The 22,095-nt window shown below is 37.4% G+C and overlaps 3 protein-coding genes across 10 annotated transcripts in view; all 3 read left to right on the top strand.

The window, feature by feature from the left end:
• The window catches only part of LOC134747566 (protein sprint), a 323,735-nt gene extending 315,956 nt beyond the window's left edge, over positions 1-7,779 (top strand). For 7 of the 8 annotated variants that reach the window (XM_063682142.1, XM_063682139.1, XM_063682141.1 and 4 more), the window contains 8 exons: positions 2,787-2,953; positions 3,118-3,222; positions 3,413-3,598; positions 3,962-4,093; positions 4,291-4,371; positions 4,876-5,103; positions 5,409-5,628; positions 6,025-7,779. In XM_063682142.1, the coding sequence (XP_063538212.1) occupies positions 2,787-2,953; positions 3,118-3,222; positions 3,413-3,598; positions 3,962-4,093; positions 4,291-4,371; positions 4,876-5,103; positions 5,409-5,628; positions 6,025-6,158 (1,253 nt within the window). In that variant the 3' untranslated portion in view covers positions 6,159-7,779. The remainder of the gene's footprint in view (positions 1-2,786; positions 2,954-3,117; positions 3,223-3,412; positions 3,599-3,961; positions 4,094-4,290; positions 4,372-4,875; positions 5,104-5,408; positions 5,629-6,024) is intronic. The other variant, XM_063682140.1, reaches the window with a different exon arrangement.
• Positions 7,780-8,264: 485 nt separating this feature from the next.
• Positions 8,265-20,943, top strand: LOC134747941 (uncharacterized). The gene is made up of 6 exons (XM_063682618.1): positions 8,265-8,414; positions 9,237-9,407; positions 15,167-15,301; positions 15,655-15,846; positions 20,182-20,345; positions 20,673-20,943. The coding sequence occupies exons 1-6, from the start codon at positions 8,265-8,267 to the stop codon at positions 20,941-20,943; spliced, it is 1,083 nt and encodes a 360-aa protein (XP_063538688.1).
• On the top strand, positions 17,869-19,533 carry LOC134748053 (uncharacterized). The gene is made up of 2 exons (XM_063682784.1): positions 17,869-18,002; positions 18,419-19,533. The coding sequence occupies exon 2, from the start codon at positions 18,422-18,424 to the stop codon at positions 19,355-19,357; it is 936 nt and encodes a 311-aa protein (XP_063538854.1). The 5' UTR covers positions 17,869-18,002; positions 18,419-18,421; the 3' UTR covers positions 19,358-19,533.
• Positions 20,944-22,095: the final 1,152 nt, after the last annotated feature.

Here is a 22,095-nt window from a genome sequence, read left to right as displayed (position 1 = left end):
GAAGAATTGATGACATCAACCTGCACTAAAGCTTATTTGTGTAGGTAACTATAATTTCTGAAAAGAAACAGCTTATTCCTCCATGACGGCTTATGATATGTAGAATACCTTATTACACAGTTGGGAATCAACTGCGTTAAATCTATGACCTTTAAATAGTAGGTTCAGTGACCATTTTAAACCTAATATTGCTTCAACGTATCTAGTAGAACATTTACATATATTAGATATAATTTCTACACGTTTCTCTAAAGGTTAACGTACTTCTTCACGTGAAATAATTATCTAATGTAAACCTAATTAAAGTAACATTATCTATGTTCAAATATCACCTATTTGAATATGTATTTCAATTGTAACCAATTATGTAACAACAAATTTTCTAAACACTTAACATAAACTACAAACTGAACACTCCATTTAACTTTAACAATAATAAACAAAGTCTCCCATTCGGGCATTACTCATCTGCATACTCTAGATATGTTGTAAGTAATTGTTTAATAAAATTTGCAGCATTAATAATAATTAAAGCATTATTGCATTGAAATAGCTGGTATCATGATCATTATTCATTACTTTCATTAGTCACTTCGTCCTACATTTTCAACATATGACATAAATCTAAATTATATTAAGGATATTGCGACACTGTGGGGTCTAGAAGGAAGATAACTATACTTTCATTATTCCTAATGAGTAGGTACCTAACTATTTTTTTAGTATTTTTTGAAAAGTTAGGTGTATATCTATGTTTTTAATAATTAATATCCGATTCCAAGTGCCAAATTTATCGAGCCATGTTTTTCCAATATTGCCTTGAAAACTCCATTTAAATTAAAAAATATGTTTTACTTGTGCCACGAAAGAGCCACGTTAGGTATACAAATATTAGCATACGTCAAACATGGTTATGACATCTTATAATCCAATGATGATATTTAGGTATGATTAATTACTCCACGTATTATTGTAGTCTTAACAAGCTCGTTATTGTCATACGTTCTTTACTTTATCTTATCATGGTATCAAAACCGTTGCTAATTACTTTACAAAAGATTTGTAATACCTAATAACATCAAAACCCGCAATAGGGATGATGACACGTGTTGAATTTTATAACAAAATCTAGTAAAAAAAATAGCAAATGAGCAATTTATCGCAATAATGTGGATATTAAAATAAATTATAGAAATGATTAAATAATACAGGATCTAAGTTCCAAAATTTAAAGTTTTTTTTTTGTTCAAAAAAGGAATAGAAAGAAAGAAGAAAGAAAGAAAATACATTTATTTAACGCCACAACAGATTACATATATGAAAAAAAGGAAACATACAGACAAAAAACATTGGACGCTAAAATAGGACCCCACTCAGCATAATGCCGCGGTAATCCGAGGCGCTGGTTTTCAGTGGGTTCAGAATAAATGGAACCATTCGATTCCTTACATTTTATCCATAAAAAATATATGCATACTATGTGCATAAACGACAAAATCGCAATTTTACTTATTTTCCATACATTCAAGATGGGCTCTCAGTGACCGTGACGTCACGTTCACTTATCGTTTTGTTAGGAGCGTTTCGCGAGTGAAGCTGAAGTACGACTGTCCGACTTTGACCATCGTTTCTGACTTGTATTGCTTTAATGCAGTGGGTCCCATATAGACATGTGATCCCAAAAACAAACCTGATCGATTGATACCATTAATAAAAAAATGTCATCTAGCCTATTATGATGTCTTATGTAATTTTCTTATCTAAGTAAAGTAAAGTAAAGATTTATAGGTATACTCCTACGTTTCTCTTTTCTTTTTCAATATTCTTAAGATATCCCACCCTTAAACTTCTTACATTGTTTAATTAAGATTAAGTACGTACCAATTTAACTAGTGTGAGTGCTATATAGTTATTTTATTGGCCACTACATAGTATTTAATTGGCCACTCCACAGTAAAGCAGAAATAAACGAGCCAATTGAAGCCTTATAGTAAGAGTGGCCAATAACTACAGCACCTAACCTACGCTATTTATTCATTCAAAAATTATAACATATTTAAGCTTAACTTTTAATCAAAAACCAAATAGCGTAGCTGTTGCGTTCGGTTAGTGTATTATCGTTGTTCCAACAGGTTATCACTATATTGATAATAAGTACTACAAACAATAGCTGTAGTCATATAATGTCACTAATCAGTAATCACTAATGATGGATTTATAAATATTTTCTTTTGTTAATGAAGACAACAATGATTATTTAACTTACGTGCAGATTATTGTTATTGGGACCTTTAAAACGGATCTAGGTAACAATTTTGATAACAATACAAAATAAGGACATACAAAGGCGAACATCAGTTTTGTCTCACTATGTTTAGTTCTTATACCCATCTACCCGTTTTTTGTTGTTTTCACTCAAACCAGCAAATGCCTATCGGGTTAAGGATATACAGGATTTTTAAATACGTAAAGCTCGGTGTCAAGTAGTATCGGTTTTTTTTTAATGAGAAAGCTCACTCGATCAGGCGTGTCTCACTCCGCGATTTCGTCGCGTCGCTACAAGTACATGCGGCCCACCCAATGTTGGTGTCTAGCCATAGTAGTTGCCGCGCACCGCTACGGAACGGATGCCTGCTCGCGCTTCCGCCACCTTGCGGTCATATCTGTCGTAATAGACGCGTTTTGTTAGAGAGTGAATGTTCTGTACCTAGTACTATTAATTATTCTGTGACTCGATGTCATATCATTTGAAGGTCTACTAAGAAAATTTTATTTTATTTTCTCAGCTGCAGGTCGTGTGCGCGCACTTCGAGGTGGACGTTCAACGCGCGGCGCGGGCGCAGCGTTACGCGCTTATGCTCTTCATCTGGCGCAGGACAAGAGCACGACCTTCGCGCAGAATGTCGACAATTTCATCGCATGCACTCTTGACTCTAAGGAGACTTGTCCGCAGGTAAGAAATTTAATCTATGTAGCGACTTAGTATCGAGATATCATAAAACTTTAAGAAAATGAACTTTTATATCTTTCTTTTCTTTTCTTGGAAAATTTATCACGTTAATAAATGTAAAAATGTTAATATATCATTATCATTTGTTTTGTATTCTTTATTTTCAGGTGATGATGCGCAACATGAGGCAGTTTATGTCTGGAATGAAAAATTATCTTGTGAAGCACGGAGAGCGAGAGTTCGAGAAAGAAGTTGAAAAAGAGAGGCTCAAGGTAATAAATCCAAATTGTATGTATCAGTCAGAATGTAAATGAACCTAACTACCCTAGGCAAAAACAACATCAAAAAAAATAATCAAAAGGAATTCGCCGACAGTTTGAAAATCATTACATACTTGCAGCCGTCCCGCAATGCTTTCGTGACTCCAATTTTGATCAAAATGATAATCCTTATCTTTTCCAGTTGAAATCGACGGAATTCCTGAACCTGGACGCCATATTAGAGGGTGTGATGCACCGGCTGGTGGTGCGGCCGCTGCGCGCGCGGCTGTACACGCTGCTGGCGGCGTGGCACGCGGCCGACGTGCGCCGCCTGCACGCCGCCGTCGAGCGCGCGCAGCACGCCACGCCGCTGCAGCTGGGCGTGAAGGTAGGACAGAGACTCAACTCGACGGACCCGATGTCATTTGGATGGTTTACAGTGCTTGATGAGCACGCTTTTCTTGTCTTCTGGTTTTGGGCCTTAAGATGCTCCAGGTCTTTGGCTTTACACAGAATCTCGGCTCGGCCTTAGATATTGCCAAACTCTGCGCTTGCTCTCGTTTTTTTAAATCTGCGTAATATTTTCCGCGAGAGGCCCAGCCTGTAGTAAATTCCATAATTTCACATATTAATTTAATTACTATTATTAAAATTTTGAAACCGAGAGATCTGTCTGTGGGCGTTTCGGCCTCGCTAATCTCGCTATACGTAAGGCCTTAATTTATAAAATGAGAATTTGTTTTACTTCCAGGAATCCACGAAAGTCCCGTCTTCAGCGGTCTTGGCAGTGATTTCGAAGCACTTCCTCAAGATGCAAGAGGCGGACTCTCCGTTGGACAAACTAGAAAACCTTCTCGCTGCGATATCTGTTATGTTCAATGCGGTAAGCATCAACCCAATATTCTTTTCATTCCCTGTTAATCTAATGTATTGGTCTACCTTGAAAGTGGACGACAGTATTCCTTATGGACGAAGTTAAGCCCGTTGCACAATAAAGTTGAGGCGTTAACAAGTTATGAATGAACTGATGTCTTTTACTAGACGTCTTTTCCACGATTAACTTGTCATATATTTAACTAGCTGAAAAGTCAACCGTGGTCGGCCACCGCGCCCGGGCGACTGACCGGCGCAAAGACACTCATGCACCCCTATGGGATACGGGTGAGTTAGGGATAACCTTTAAATTGCTTATAATAGCCATATAACTTGAGTCATTGGCGCCTATAATACCTTCAAATGTGTGCCCCATAAACGTGAATCTTTTCTTCAAACTTAGTATGCCAGTCTTTTAATACGCGCTTAGTTTGCTCCAATAAAGTTAATTGACTGCATCGCCACCGTGCAAATATTGCGCATAGATGACATTATGCTATGCATGACCAAAATTTTCCTGACGCTTACAAAACTGCTTAATGCATCAGTCGATACAGTACCATAAGGATACTTGTAGCCTGGTTTGTAGCAGCATTAACCACGTTTGATCGCGTTAAACTAATACATAAACTCAATCTTATCATCGATGATAGGCAGCCAGAAATATCCGCATTCCGAACATCCGCAGTATTATTGAATGTTATAAGGCAAAACTAAAACTTCTTGAAATAAACCAGTTCTCTAAGGCTAAGTTATGCGACGGAGTGTAATCATTTTAATCTGATTTCTCAGATTCGTGGGGAGCGCGCGCTCGGGGCCGACGATCTCCTCCCGGTGCTGGCGTGGACGGTGGCTCGCTGCCGACTCGTCTGCGCCGAGCTAGAAGCTGAACTCATGGCTGGACTCCTACCTGCTGCGTTGTTAGCTGGGGAGGGAGGATACTATCTCACTGCGCTGTTTTCTGCCGTGGCCGTGCTGAAGAGATTGGCACCGGAATCCGGTCCAGATAGCGCGACACCGGTAGGTTTAAGATCTGTTAATGGTTGATTATCAAGTTAGCATCTATCACCCAGGAAGATCCAGAGGCCGTGAGTTCAAGTCTCATCCGAGGCAGTAATTTTTCCACTTTAATTTATTCTAAGCTTAAATCATAACTTATTATAAACAATGAATATACCTGATACTGCCCAAGATCACCCTTCAGATGAGAGATTTTGCGTACAAAAATCTTAACGGTCGTTCGCTTTTGCTACTTAATATCATGTCATTCATTTCAAATTAGTACACGTGTATTATTTGTCCACCTCGCGACCTTTGTGTTGAAGTGGCGGCGCGGGTCCGGGTCCGGGTCCGCGGAGAGCGTGGCGGGCGGGTGCTGCGTGGTGCGCGTGGCGCTGCCGGACGAGTGTCGCGGCTCCATCCGCCGCGTGGCGCTGCCGTGCCGGCCCGGCGCGCGCGCGAGGGACCTGTGCCGCGCGCTCGCGCACGCCGCCGCCATCACCAACCCGCAGGACTACGCGCTCTTCGCGCTGCACGACGAGCAGGGTGAGTGCCGAGTAAACTGTCTTTCTTTCACTCGATGCTCTCGGAGTGCCTACCTAGTCCGGCAAACTAATTTCTTGATATAAAAAGGCGCGAAACCCATTATTTGTTCCTAGGACAGGTGCCTATAATTTTCAATTTGGTCTCCTTTTTCTACTGGCAAAGTTGGCTTTCCAGACTATACCTATAGCCTAATATATAACCTAATATATGTATAGTCAAACCAAAAAAAGTATGCAGAGATTTTGACAGCACACGCAGTCCTGCTACTAGTAGAAATTAAAATCGAGGCATCTATCCTGGAATTTCCCTATTATGTATGCTCTTAATACGTGATAATGGATTTATAAATGATAAATACCTACAGGAGTAGAAATGATTAGATTTTTCCCTTTACAGAAACGATGTTGAACGAGAACGACTGCCCCCAAGAAGTTATGGCTGAGAAGAACGGACAGAACTTCATCCTGGCTTACAAGAGGATAGACGCCAAAATCGCGTGGCCACAGCAGGCGCTACTCTCCTACCCCTAAGCTGGTTGAACATGCCAACCTTGTCTAACCCGCTGGTTTTGGATAAACTGTGACAAGGACAGATATATCATTATTATATTACAGCGTTTAACCTGTGCAACGTCGTAGTAAGTGATTTTAATTCAGAGTTTGAGCAAATGGTTTTCGGGCTTTCACTGATGCATGCAAGTGAAGTGAGTCTTAGTGTTGCCACCTTTAAATAGATTTCTCTATCTCTATCCATCAAATCCATGAGCGATAGAGCTGGAGTTACCATATTCAAATCAATGCTGCCAACACTAGTATTACAAACTCGAAATTTCTGAAAACCCTATGTTATTACTCTGATCTAAACTCTTGGATTAAAGACAAAATAATCTCTTAATCGAGGAAAAGGATCTTAAGGACTAAAATGTGCAATAGATAAGTGAAATATATAGAACCCCCAAACTCTAAGTACCAATAAGTATGTCGTGTTTACAGGATACTCAATCATAACATAACAAATAATCTATATTTATAACATCTTAGCGATAAAGTGATATTTTCTAACGATATTACCCAGCTCTAGAAACATTAAAGCTTACCTTAATGCATAAGTACATAATTTCTTTAGACAGTTTTTTTAAATGCTACTCAACCATAAGCGTACTAATTGTCATTTAATAATGTAGCTTTTTTACCCAATCTTATTATATAAGAAGTAATGTTTTTTTATACATGCCTATAAAACGACTGAACATAATTCATTGTCTTTAAAATACAAATTTTGTAAATTTGTATGTGTGGTTTGGTTTTTGATTCGATTTTGTAATGTATAGGAAAAATGTTTCTATAAAATATTATTTTCTTCGTATTCTCTTGTGTTATATTTATGCTTATATTAAGTTTTACATTTAAAGGAATGTGTAGGTTTTTGTTCCAAAATTTTAAGTAAACCTGTAGAGTACGCTAATATTCTTACCAAATTGTTATTTGAGTTTTAAAATTTATTTTACTAAAATTTCTAGTTTCAAATTTTACTTTTGAAGTATATTTAACTCTTTAATACTAACTTGTTTATGAACTGTGATGTAATTTGTATTAGTAGGTAACGTAAGGATTTGTATTGATTTTGTATATTCGTAGAGGCGTTTCTTAATATAATTTATTTATACTTAAATCTTAAGGAAATGTGTTTAACGCAGTGCTGCAAGTCTGTGGAACAAATTAGCGAAAATAGAACAGTCGCTGGTATTTGTTCGGAAAACTAAAAAAAGTCTATAGCCCGCTCCAGACTACGCGGCGTGAAGCCGCGAACACGAGTGTAGAGTCGATTTCGCTGATTAGCGAACTAGACTCCACACTCGCGTTCGCGGCTTCGCGCCGCGATTCGCGCACGAGTGAGGAAGGGGGCTTTAGATGAGCTAACTTTGCCTTAATGCCACAGACAATATTTTTATAGTTAGAGAACCTAGTAGATACCATCATTTTATTATCTGTGGTAGGCGGCGATTCGGGATTATGTGACGTTAATCACACTTACATTTTGTATTTATTGCAGTCTTGTATTTTAACGTTAGTCATAATAACACGTATATTGTGTTTTGATAACAATTTCAGTCACTTGTGGAGAATAAACGAATTTTTACCAAACTCATAATTTTTGTTTTATTATTGTAATAATTAGGTATAGTTGCCTATATATGTAGGTAGGTTGTAGGTATCTGCAAATGGACACCACACAGTATTTATTTTAGGACCCGGTATTTAGAAAGCCGGTGTCCTTCGATAAGAAACTTCTATAATCCTGATTCAGTAAAAGGGTCACAGTTCACTTTACAATTCACAGTAGGTACCTATGCACGTAACTACATGCTTGGTCTAAAATAAGCTATACACGAGATTAAATCAAACACGTACGAAATCAGGATATTAGTTCCCTAAGTTAGTTGCTAGGACAACAAGGCAAGCATTGCTGATTCAGCGCGGCGCGCTCATTCATACAACTAAATTAGTTGTTGCTAACGAAATAAACAAATGATTTTGCTTGGATACAAACAAATAACACTGATCAAACGAGGCAGGTATCAAAGTAGTTTACTTTTTTCCATTGTGATCAAACTACATAGAGTAGGTAAAGTCAAAATGCAAGCTGAATATCCAAAGAAAGTAAATTCTCCTTATTGGGATAGAGTGCACGTTCAGCCAAGAGTGAGGAAGTTCCCTGACACAGGAGAGTCTAGTGAAACCACTGGACGGAGGTGGCGACGACCGCCTGAAGTGGTACAAGAATTGGTGAGATGCAGTCTTCAATACAATTATATTCTCTACTTTTCTTTAGCAAAAAAATATGTTTACCTACTAAAAATGTTAGGTAGGTAATTGTTGATTATCTCTCCATGAACATTTCAATAGTACCTACCTAATAGGATTAGAAATTTCATACAAACTGAGGATAGACGACTCGATTAAGTATAAAGAGTCGACGAAGCGTGACAGTCAAGCATTGGAATAAGAGTTTTGTTATAGCCGTTATAGGCCACATATAGGTACATACAGGTATTAGATTTTTAAGTCCCCGGCAAGCTCGGTTCTTCATACAAACGTACGCTCTCATTTTAAAACGACTAGCTAGATTGCTCTGAAACTTTGTACTTACAATACAATAAGGTATATCTAGGTCTGTAATTGTGTCGTTTTCAAGCAAAAGGTACCACATTGTCGCTCGCCACAAGGACGCTCTGACAGGATTGTCGTATAAAGATACAAGCAATTTTCGTCCTTATGGTAAGCGACAATGTGGTACCTTTTGATTGAAAACGTCACAATTAGTTTATGTACTCCAGATACCATAGTAAAAAAATACAGCGAATTTAAGTTTTTCACACAAAACTTTGTTTTTGCTCTATTTAGTTTGTTTTATAAACTGGAGCTATATGAACTAATTACAGATCTAGATATAGATATACCAAATGTCATTGTATATGCAAAGTTTCGTTACAATCCAACACGTAGTTTTAAAATGAGAACGAAACTCCGTTTGTATGGGAAGGTGAAATTCGGCCGAGATTGCCGGGGACTCAATACAGTCATATACAGTCAATACAATCTTAACAGAAAGCTCCAGTTCCGGAAGTGAGGTTCTACGGTCGAGATTACAATGTGACCAGCCAACTGACCCGATCACAGACTCGGGAGGATTTCAAGTACAAGGCTCCAGAAACGCGTAGGTTTAACAAACATACTGCTTGTACTGAAAATCTGTATATTTATCCACCTAGTCGAAGGGTAAGTGTATTTAAGTTGCTTAGGTTACATTTTTACCTGATACATAAACACTCATTCTTAAACCAACAAGAACACGCAAGTACACTGAAATACAGTTAGATAGACTGCAGAAACTTTCACGTACAACCAATTCAATTCAATCGGTCTAAATAGACGAGTTCTCGAACAGTCTAAGCCTCCTGAAGAAAAAAAATGTGTCTCAAGACGCCACACCGAACGCACCGTCATGACTACTTATAGATGTGCAATTTCAGGAAAATTTCACAGGAAACAATTAAGCGAATTTTTAGGAAATGGAAAAGTTCGATTCCCATCCATATATGATGATGATGATGTATATGAGGTTTCCGAAAACTTTTTATGCGAAATTTCGTAATTTTGGAAATTTTCCGACAGCACATAAGTGTCTATAGGACCTACACCGCTTGGCAGCTAGAGGCAAACTTATATTTTTATTTATAAATACCTAAAATCTTTCTGCGCCAGAATATAAAATATAGTTTAAAGATACTATTAGTTGGGTATAATTTGAAATGACACTCCGAGTACGACTAGTTCTTTATTCCTTGACAAGTCAACAGCCAAAAGCCAGTGATCCCAAGTGACCGCTGCTTATATAACTTTACAGAATGGATGACTGGTTTGAATGAATGATGGAATGATGTCACTTGAAATATCAATCACCTTACTAATTATTTAAATTACGAGTTTTATAAATTGAAAATGATAATTAACGTCATCTGAATTATTTAATTCTGACAACACTAACGGCAAGTGACATCATTCGACATAATAACAACAAACTTAATAATATTTTTCATATAACTAACACTCGGCTTTTCCTGACATACAAATTACGCCCTCGTAATTATAAAAAAAATAACAATTTGAACTTATCGTTAAGTGATCTTATTATCAAAAATGTATATGTGGAAGATATTTTCGTCATCATCACTAAAAGGAACTAGTTTACAACGTGATGAAGTGATGATGCCCATAATTAACGCGGAAATAGTTCACGTATGACTGGTTGAAACTGTAAGCGACTAAGAAATGTTTACACAGATTGTTACATAACGTCTCCTGCCCGGCCTTTCCTGACCTGACTTTACGACCTCGTAATGTTATTATGGTTTGATTTTTACGTAATCATTACAGGACACACACAGTTAATGATTACGTAATGGGACACACCCGAATGTGATATATCCAATAGATAATCGAGAATCTGGCTCGACCTATGCCATTAGATATATGTATTATTGATTTTTACGTAACCATTACAGGACACACACAGTTAATGTTTACGTAATGGGACACACCCGACTATGATATATCCAATAGATAATCGAGAATCTAGCTCGACCTATGCCATTAGATATATGTATTATTTATTTTTACGTAACCATTACAGGACACACACAGTTAATGTTTACGTAATGGGACACACCCGACTATGATATAACCAATAGATAATCGAGAATCTGGCTCGATATATGCTATTAGATATATGTATTATTGATTTTTACGTAACCATTACAGGACACACACAGTTAATGTTTACGTAATGGGACACACCCGACTATGATATATCCAATAGATAATCGAGAATCTGGCTCGACCTATGCTATTAGATATATGTTTATTATTATTTGTTTTTTTTTTAATTACCAACGGACACACCTGGATGGTAACATATACACTGTTGATTTAATTAATGAATGAACTGTAAAATACGATACTACTATCATTCTACTATTATTAAATTATAATTACTTTATAACCACCTTTATTCTATAATCCTAATACTGCATGCACATGAACAAATACTTATTTATATGTCGGAGGGACGGCCTATGGCGGTAGGCGCAGTAACTCGATGTATTGTCGTCACAGCTAATTAGTATGATCCGATCTCTAGAATGGTCCGATCAAGAATGCCCGCGTCAATGTTGGCTAACCTGTTTGACCAGTCTACCAACATAACGACAAAACTGCCACCTCGTACCGAACTCCACCCAAGTCAAACCACTTGACGTTCCAAAGCCTTGTAACTGGCATTTTAGTTCAACAATACGCCAATAGATGGCGTTGCTCTCTATACAACTTGATTAATTTAATTACAACTAAGTAGTACGTAGCCAAACATTGCTAATCGATTGTATACAGATGGTATATTGATTGTATATTGTATACAGGCGTCTAAAACTATGAACTGTAACGCTGCAATACGTCCTTCTCCTATCATTCTCCCACACGACCGTCCTGTGGTAGACACGGCGGTCCCAGTGTGTATGCATTTGACTCTGAAACAAAACACACAGAAGAGTATCTCATCGTTCAGTCATTACTGACCCACAATTTGGGTCTCACTCAAATTACTTCTATAATCAAACTTTTTATCATCAATAAAAAAAGTTTATAAGTATTTAAACAATGCTCATTTCTCTAGTCAAAAGTATTCGTATGAATATAACTGACAACAGATAGTTCATTAAACTAAAACATGATACACAATTACACGTGTTTTTTCTCTTAAACTCTTTGCTTAAGTGACGTTTACATTACTTGGACAATTGGACAAGACGTCCGACTTTCCTTGCTCTACTAATAAATTTCATAAAAAAAACTGAATTTTTGAACATCAACTTAAGTACCAAATTAGTGTCAAAAGAGGAAAAAAAATTAAACATTTGAATGTTCAAGAACCTATTTTTTTTAATCCACTTACTCAAGCAATTTAAAACAATAAATTGTTTTGTTTCTGCACCGCACAGATATATTTTTATTATATTTATGTTAAAAAAAAAACATTATTTCAAGATAAACCTTGACATACACTAATAAACAAACGTGTCAAAGTACAACAAAAGCTACCTATGAGAGTCACAAAATAATTAACTGGTCTACTAAAATGACACCACACATTTTTTTTTATGTTCCGTTAAAACTGATCTTGTTCAAAATAAATTTATTAAACAAAGATGTTTGAAGAATTGTATTGTATTGTATTTATTTATTGCATTTCACATGTACATTACAAGTTTTAACACAGGCAGGCAGGGTAATTTTGATGAGAAAGAAGACAACAACACTATTGCCACTATGCCACCTTGATCTACTGTCATAAAATATGACGCAATGAGGGTAACGTTTCTCAATTTGCAATAATCTACCTTCATAAAAAAATGTAACTGAATGCTACTACGAGCAGGCTTTGTTTATCTTTACCTTTAATAGCATCCAATAAGACTTTCACTGATCAAGAAATAACGTCTTGTTGTTTGTTATTATTTTAAGAGTACTAATTACTCTCAATAAAAATATTGCCATTAATTGTTTACAAGGCGCTTCATGAAACTTGCAGTTATAATAAAAAAAAAGCTTACGGACTCTTTGGTCAATTCAAACTTCTAAATCAATTACCCTCGAAACACTTAAATTGTACCGCAAAACTTACGCACCGCGCTCTGAACGACCTACACGATAAGTTATCGCAGTTTCGACCATCACCAACACGTAACGTGCGTCGGATCAACTGACAATTTTATTTTCGACTATCAACTTCATCTGGCATAGATGCAATAAAAATAGGCGCTTGTGCGTCCAATAGTAACTCATCTTTCAGATAATTTATTACAAATTTGATAGTGCCACGACACAGTACCTTCAGTAAAACACCAAAATCAAATTTACAAATTCGTTCATGGAATCATTGTCCTTGCCAGTCAGTCGGCAATTAAATACAGTCAACCTGCTTCATACCTCCCGAAGAGGTTAGAAACTAAACACAGGATTAACGTACATGCTTTCAGTCCGTCGAAAGCTCCAACAAAAAGTAAAATAAGAAAAACTTAATAAGTAGTCGTACTGCCCATGATAAATAGCAGTGAAACAATTCGGATCTCTGGCATTATCAATTTTGTCATCTACAAAATTGAAAGAAAATAATATCCTAGATTCACTACGAATTTCCTATAAAATGAATGTACGTAACTTAATGAGAAATCATTTTTATCAGTTTCATTTTATGTTAAAATTAAAAACATTTTTTTTTTAAATATTATACTAATGCTTTAACCCTTATTTGAATGTGTAACGTTGAAAGTATTTTTGAATAATAAACATGAAACACTATTTGTAAGTATGAAGTCGCATTTATCTCGTACTCTTATTATATTTCCAAGTGCCATCAGTACCTAAAAAGATTGCTAGGTATGCTATTATTATCAAACATTACCATAATAAAATTTAAATAAACTGCATTTTGACAGAATAAAAGAAAATCTAACTAAACCTATGTTGCCAGACTTTATCGATAATTTCACAGTCTACATTCCATCGATCTCCAAAAAAAAAAAAAGAAGTAGGAGGTTCTCCATTTGGTTGGAAGTTTGTATTTTAAAGTTAATTTTGTGTTAGTTTATTATTTATCTACTGACCGACTGAAACTGAACATTAATGAACAAAATCACATAAAATCGTTTCCTAATTTTAGCTTTAACAAAAGATTAACTTGCTCAAGAGTTACAAAACAGACGTAAAACATCTCATAATAATCCCAATGAAATAGGAACTGCTCACCAGCTTAACATGTTCAATCCAAAGGTGTTCACCAACTCAAGCACGAAGGCGTCAAACTGCAGTTGCTGTTGCTGCAGCAGAAATTGATGGCGAGATGCACGATGTGGTTTATCATAGCTCGCTGTTACTGAAATCATCATTTGCACGGTATCAGATTTATCATGTATGCAGGTTAGACTTGAAGGTTTGTAAATGTGCTCTAGTAGCGTAGACAAAATATACCAATGGATACGGGACCTTATTCATTTTTTTTTTCTCAGATGAAAATTTAAACTTCAATGAGTGCGTTTTATTTTATTCTATAAACAAACACTTATTCCAAAACAAATAAAACGGTTAAAAAAATAATACGAAAAGCGACAGCTTACATTCTGAGTTATGGTCAACTGTTGTTATGCTTAGCCATTACACTCAAAATAAAATTCACTAATAAACAATTGGAACGATACTTGTCCTTTTATTTCCAATGCTTCAAGCACAAAAGCACTACACGGCTACTTTAGGCGCGAGGAGTGTGTTACAGATGGCTTCTGTAAGTTGTCTCGGCTCGGGCTGCACCACACTGAAATACACCGCGCTCCCTTGTTCAAGTAATGGCTCCAACCGATCCAATCGTTCTTTGTTGTTAGATGCCCGTGGTTTTCGAGGCTTTTTAGCAGGTGGAACTGTGACTTCTTCCGCCTCTCCTTCACTATCGAAACTTAGTCGCCGTCTGGACCGTGATCGCTCAAATCTACTACCTACTCATTAGCACTACGTCAATACTAGACACGAAGCGGTAATAACGCGTGAGATAAATTTAAATAACGAGCACTTCTGACTTATTAGTTGGGTATAATTTGAAATGACACTCCGAGTACGACTAGTTCTTTATTCCTTGACAAGTCAACAGCCAAAAGCCAGTGATCCCAAGTGACCGCTGCTTATATAACTTTACAGAATGGATGACTGGTTTGAATGAATGATGGAATGATGTCACTTGAAATATCAATCACCTTACTAATTATTTAAATTACGAGTTTTATAAATTGAAAATGATAATTAACGTCATCTGAATTATTTAATTCTGACAACACTAACGGCAAGTGACATCATTCGACATAATAACAACAAACTTAATAATATTTTTCTTATAACTAACAATACTTAATCAAAACTGACTGTTTACTTTCAAGCTAACTGACCAGCCCCTGATGTGCAATGCACACGGCACGACGGAAATGCGGCATGCATACAAAATACCGCAACATCCACCGACCCTGGTTACTGAAAAGAACCAGCATAAGCATCCTGCCTGCCTGCCTGACCCAGTAAGTAAAATTCTATGTTACAAGAAAGTACTGCTTATCCTTAACAGAGTTAGGTACAGCAAGCTGCAAAATTGTATGGACACATATCATGAATGGGATTCATTTATAAAGAACTGGAAATGAACTTTTGCAGCTGGGTGTACCTGTACCTGGATATCACACTGCCCTGGTCCCTGGTATGCAAGCGGGACATCGCTATTTGTGCATAGTGCTGTCTCGCTCACTCACTGCAGCGCAGCGGCGTGCTCATCCGCCTTAGACCGCCTTAGAATGAGCCTTAATTACTGGACGCGCACATACATCATAATTATATTGAGCTTTTTCCTCGCTATAATGTTATTATTTATTTCCAGCCAATGATAGAGCCAAGTTGGCACAAAGACTTAGAACCTTTGGAAACGACATACGAAGGATACGAGAAATACCTAGACCCTTATCTCACAACGAGCCGGCTGCATCATAGGCCATATACAGCAGAGCAGCTGGGTAGGAGATCTGTAACAAAAGATATTGTGTCCTATCACACCTTGTCCAAAGAGCCCTGGGTGAGATTTAACATAATGATTTAAATCCAAACACAGTGGATTATTCTAATCTTACCATCCTTATAGGTTGTTAACCCTTTACCTACGGGTGTCAACCAGAGTTGCCAGTAAGGCAACACTGCTGCAGTACGGGTGTCAACTATAGTTGATCGTAGATATGTTCATGTTCAATATTTTTTTTAATCAAAACGAGACCTTGTGTCTTGGTAATAGCAGTCACATTATGCATTGGGATTAATATAGGTGCAAAGAAAAAAATATCATAATGTTTCGGTAGATGGCTCTGACATAAACATGTTTTTAAAATTACCGCTTTTTTGCTGTCAACTGGAGTTGACACCCGTTCTGCAGAAGCGCAAATAATTGAACTCAATATGGCGGTCCTAGTGTTGTTTTATATTTCATCGACTTGTTGTAGGAGTGAGACGTGTGGGTGTTTTGAATATTATTTTTAGTTTTTTTACTTTTCTTTGTCCAAATAGTTACAAAATTGGAATATAATATTTTTTTTACTAAAAACTTAACTTGCTGAGCTTCTATCCCGTACTTACAGAAATATCGTCAGTTGTATCGATATGCGCACATCACTATTTTTCGTCAGTAGCAGTGATTTGTTTCTATGCAACATTTTAAGTAATTGATTTTTTGGAATATTTCAATAATTATCATCATTTAAGTATTTAGTTGTGTTACATATATAATAAACCAATACTTTAAAACTTAATCTTGAGAAATTCGCTAATAGAAACTTAAAATTCTTCAATTTCTTAGTGATTAATATTAAGCGTGAAATAAGGAATATTAGTGAATATAAATACACCAAGTGATTAGTTATTAACTAAACATATTAAACTTAATGTGTGTGTGAAATTTCAAGCACGTAGCTGTAGTACTTCAAAAGTTACAAGTAAGTGAAATTATGTCAAACCGCTGACTCTCGCCAACACATGCCCGTATTGAGCGGTGACTGAGTGTTCAAAGTCCCCGTAGGTAAAGGGTTAACCGAAATAACAGATCACAGTGACAATTAATTATCGTGGTAAAATAATAAAATATGTAGCAATCCGTAAGGGTGGTATTCCACCTATCCAATTTCTATTTTCTTTGTCCAATGTGTATTTGCGTCTCACATTTTGCTTAGTGAGAGACTGAGACGCAATACACATTACACATGAATCTAGTATGATCTAGTATTAAGGCCGTAACACATCATCGCACCGCACCTAGGTCATTGTGCGACGCACCCATAAGTAAGAGCGAGAAAGCAATATCTCTTTCTCGCTCTTACTTATGCATGCGTCGCACAAAGACCTTGGTGCGGTGAGATGATGTTACCTTTAGTATGGATTGGCCATGTGTTGTGAGGAACTGACAGAACGGGATAGTCATGGGATCAACATGGGATAGTCTAATCTAAATCTCGCTCCACACTCATGCGCGAATCAGGGCGCGGAGCCGCAAACGCGAGTGTGGAGCCGAGTTCGCAGACCTGCGAACTGGACTCCACTCTCGTATCGTATGGAACTCGGCAACTCGCCGTACTCCTCGATACGCTAAAAGAGGCGCGGGCGGAATCGAGTGCTTACGCGTACATGGCAAAACTTGTTCTGAAAACCTATTCCAGTAAATACGTCTCACTTTGGTCTCACTTCTATCATCAATTCATCATTTTGTCGCATTGCGTATGTTTTTTTCCCTCACGGACGTACGCATATAGCTGAGTTCTATGATAGAACTCATAGATGGTAGGATTCAATAGATGAGCTATACGCGTGCGTCCGTGAGGGAAAAAAACATACGCAATGCGACAAAATGATGAATTGATGATAGAAGTGAGACGTATTTACTGGAATAGGTTTTTAGTTCTATGAATCTATGACATTGGTGGAATACCGGGAATACCAACCTTACCGCTAAAAAGTTATTTTTGTGACATTGGCAGCATTGCAAATAAAAAATTGGTCTATTAGGCTATGGCATCGGTCACTTCCCGTGTGAAATAACAGGTAGTTTATTTCATTCGTTCGTTTCATTTCATTCATAGTTCCGCTCAACGTTCAGTTCAATTCAATCAATCATTTATTTGTGAAGTGGTCAAAAATGTTATGTTTTATTAATTAGAATTTATTCCTTGACAAGTAAAACAACGAATATTGGTAAGTAAATTGTTTTTAATTTATCTTCATTTTTCATTGATATTTAATTAGATAAAACGTTTTCACATAACACGCTAGAAAGATTTGATAATCAAGGACAACATTGTATTGTATTGTAAGGTTCATGGCTTGTATCGATGCTTAGAACAGTACAAGATTGCCGAAACCCAAAATTGAAAAAAATATTGCTTTATATACTCATGTCTTAAGTAAACAGTAGTATCAAATTGCCAATGTTACAGATATAACTGTATTCCATTCTTACAAACCAGCATCATAGTTCTAAGTTAGTTAGTAGTATTTCTCATAGTTTGTATTACGTTAACGAACTCGGTTCACACACAAGATACAGATTTCACAAATAACTATTACTAAACGAATACTGGAAACCTAACATAATTTTTTTTTTTTTCCAGATCATGGCTGATTCAACAACTGAAAACCGTGCTGATAATGTAAATGAAGTCCCCAATAATCAAGAAGATGCTCCAGCAAGGGAACCTGCTCATGAATTAATTTTTGACTGGCCCAATGTTGTTGTGTCCGAACCTAAGATCCTCAGCCCAGACCCAGATGTGGCTCAACAGGGTAAAGATGTACAGAAACTAGGCCCGTTGTGGAAAACTGTCAGATATGCAGATACAAAGAGACAGTTTGAATCCACAGCACCTTTCCGTGCATTGCTTGTGAACCATGAGCTTGAAAGTTTGACTCCCAGATGCAAGTCATTTGACATGCTGCAGAGGTTTGATCAAACTCTTGCAGCTGTTACACATGGGCTCTTGAAACAGAAGAAAATACTACAAAGTGCTTTGGATGGTTTACCTGCAGAAGTGAGAAATACTGTTCAGAATGCATTGCAGTCAGCTGATTCTCAGTATAAGAAGATTTCAGATGATTTACTACAATATGTTTGTGGAAGACGGTCACAAGTCATTCAACATAGAAGGGAAATGTTCTTGCCGCGAAAGATCGGAGTCCGGGAGGCCCTGCACACTATACCACCAACGGAGCTTCTCTTGTTTGAAAGTAGAAGACTGACACAACTTGTAGAGGCCTTGCCTGATAAAATAGATCATTTTGTCCCTAATACGGACAAATGCAAATGCTGTCAATTCCACAAGCAACGCCGTAGGCAGTCGTCAGAAGAATCTCAAGAAGATGAACCTGTGGTTCCTGACAGAAAGAGAAACCGCAAACAGCGCAGGCAAAGGAATTCATCAGATGATCAAAGTTCAGAAGACGAGACTAGGTCTCGTGGTAGAAAGAGACAACCTGAGCAACGTAAGAGAAGGCATACATCAGAGGCACGTAATTCAGCAGATGATTCTCGTCCAAGGAGGAGACGCCGCTAGAGCTTTGCTGCAGTTTTAAGGTTACATTTTAGTTTAAGTTTCTTTTTTGTTTCATTGTGCTGTTTATTCCTATCTGATATGAGATTTTAAACATAAGTTACATAAGGATAATGAGTTATCATGTGTTTATTGTTATAATGTTACAAGTAAATAAACATTTAAGCTACAATATTGCATTATTGTACTTTATTTTGATAATCCTGGATGACTTACTACAAACAAAGAACTTTACATGCTACTAAGCAATGAGTTATTGATTGTAGTCAGACCAAGCTAACCCTACATGGCATTTGCAATGACATAAATGAGAATATATAGTTTAAAATGGCACTGCCTCACTTTTTTCCGTTCAAGTTGGTGCAAAGTTAGCTTAGTGTCCAATTTCTTTGTCGAATGTGGATTTGCAACTCACAATTTTCTTAGTGAGAGAGTGTGACGCAATGCACATTGGACCAAGAAATTGGACAATACCAACTTAGACGCTCTAGACGGGATGTCAACAAAGTCTAAGAGCCGCCCCCTATTTCTTTAGTAGTTAATAGATGGCGCTATGCTGCGTCCCGTTTTGTGGTCATTATTTTTAAATGTAAACTTTTGAAAACCAGAGTTAACGTAGAGAGAGTAAAGTAAGTATAATAGGAGTAATGTACAAAATCATTAAATCATATTGCGCCGTCTACATTTACTGTCAAATTGAAAGCACGAATCTGTCTTATGTTTCACATATAAATGTACATGTGGGAGTGCTAAGCTAATAGTTTTGTTGACTGTACTTAGTTACTGTTTACCTTTAATAGGTATTGACTGTCGTTATTTTTACACAGGTGAGAACTCGCAAACCTTCAGCAGATGATTGGCATTTGCCTTTAGAACGATGTAAAATTAAGTATGAAAGAGAAAGTATCAGAAAGAATTCCACATTTTCTCTTCCCAAAGAACATGTGTTTAGGGAAATTATCACTCATAATAAGCCTAAGTGGCTGCCAAGGTAATATATTTATTCCTTATCATAATCTTCAATTGGTAGTAGTTTAATAGAGAGTAACTGTGCAATAACTCTTACGCTTCTATAAATTGTATACATACACCTACCTGGTGAAAATAACGCCTGATTTATTGAGTCAGGCAATCTGCATCTCTGAAATTAATCAATCCTTTGCTAATCTTCATTAATGGCATTCAAGTGTCATGTACGAAATTGTTCTTATACAGTGGCGGCTCTAGCATTTTTAGGTGGTACGTGATCTGACTAAGTCTCACTGCCCTAAGGCCACCTCTGTTCTTATTCTATTCACAGATTTTTTACTAATTCCAGCTCATTTCGTACCGAAGTCCGAGACAACTACGTATCACCACCTAGCCAGGCCGGCTCTAATATTCGCGATCTTGAAGAGCAAGTACAAACATATTACAAACGAAACATCGCGAATTTGGAAACCAATGCCCACTACGAGCACTCTACTAAGGAGAAGTTTGCTTCTGAGACATCACAGATTGGGACTGGAAAACCTATTTGTTCTGTGTTGGATCAATTTAAGGAAAAGAACAAGAAGCTTATTATGCAGTCAATCATGAACTCTTGTTAGCTGCATTGAACCATAACGTCATCAACGGCTAAATGGTTTGCCTCATATCTTCAAGATCGACGTCAGATGGTTCGTGTGGACAGTTCCTCTTTTTCCGACTGGTGTGACCTCACTTCCGGTGTTCCGCAGGGCGGCATACTCTCTCCACTTCTTTTTTTCGTTTTTATTAACTTAATTGCGTCTCACTTAGCATGCTCTTTCCATCTTTACGCCGATGACCTGCAATTGTACACCCACAGTAGCATTAGTGATCTGGATTGTGCCATAGCGAAGATTAACGAGGACTTGAATCGCATCTCTGTTTGGTCGCGTTGCTTCGGCATTTCTGTTAATCCGTCCAAATGCCAGGCTATTGTACTGGGAAGCCCCCGTTTACTCTCCGTAGCTGACCTTACTCACTTGTCTCCTATCGTGTACGAAGATATACCTGTGCCGCTGGCATCGCAAGTGAGAAACCTGGGGTTGATTCTTGACAATGGCCTGACTTGGGAACCGCAGGTATCTGACGTATGTCGCCGGGTCACTAACACACTAAGAGCCCTATACCGGCTTAAACATTTCCTTCCGACTGGCACTAAAGTTCTCCTTGTTCAAGCTCTTGTATTACCTATTGTAGACTATTCTGATGTGTGTTACACGAATATCACAGAAGTCTCTCTGAGCAAACTAGATCGGCTTCTTAATAACAGCATCAGATTTATTTCGGACTCCGTAAATATGACCACATATCTGCATATCGCCGCCGACTTAACTGGCTCCCTATTCGAGAACGGAGGTCCTTGCGTATTCTGTGCACACTATATTCTATTTTATTTGATCGGAAAGCGCCCGGCTATCTTAGTTCGAAATTTAATTTCATAACCGCCCGATCAGGTTGCACCCTCCGTGAGTCCCGTAGTCTCAAGCTTACTGTTCCTTCTCATCGCATCGGTTTTGTCTCTAACTCCTTCACCCTTCACGCGATCCGGCTTTGGAATGATCTCCCACTCAACATCAGACAGGCTCCAACCAAGCTCTCGTTTAAGCGCATGTTACGCAAGCATTTTTTCGACAAGCTCACTGGTTAGTTGTCCATCGTAGGCATAGTATTATTTGCACTGGGTACATAAAATGAAGTAATATATATGTAAGTTTATTTAATTATAGTATGTA

The sequence above is a fragment of the Cydia strobilella genome, chromosome 15, assembly GCF_947568885.1.
Source record: "Cydia strobilella chromosome 15, ilCydStro3.1, whole genome shotgun sequence".
In the NCBI taxonomy this organism is placed as follows: domain Eukaryota; kingdom Metazoa; phylum Arthropoda; class Insecta; order Lepidoptera; family Tortricidae; genus Cydia; species Cydia strobilella.
This window is presented reverse-complemented; position numbering and strand designations above follow the sequence as displayed.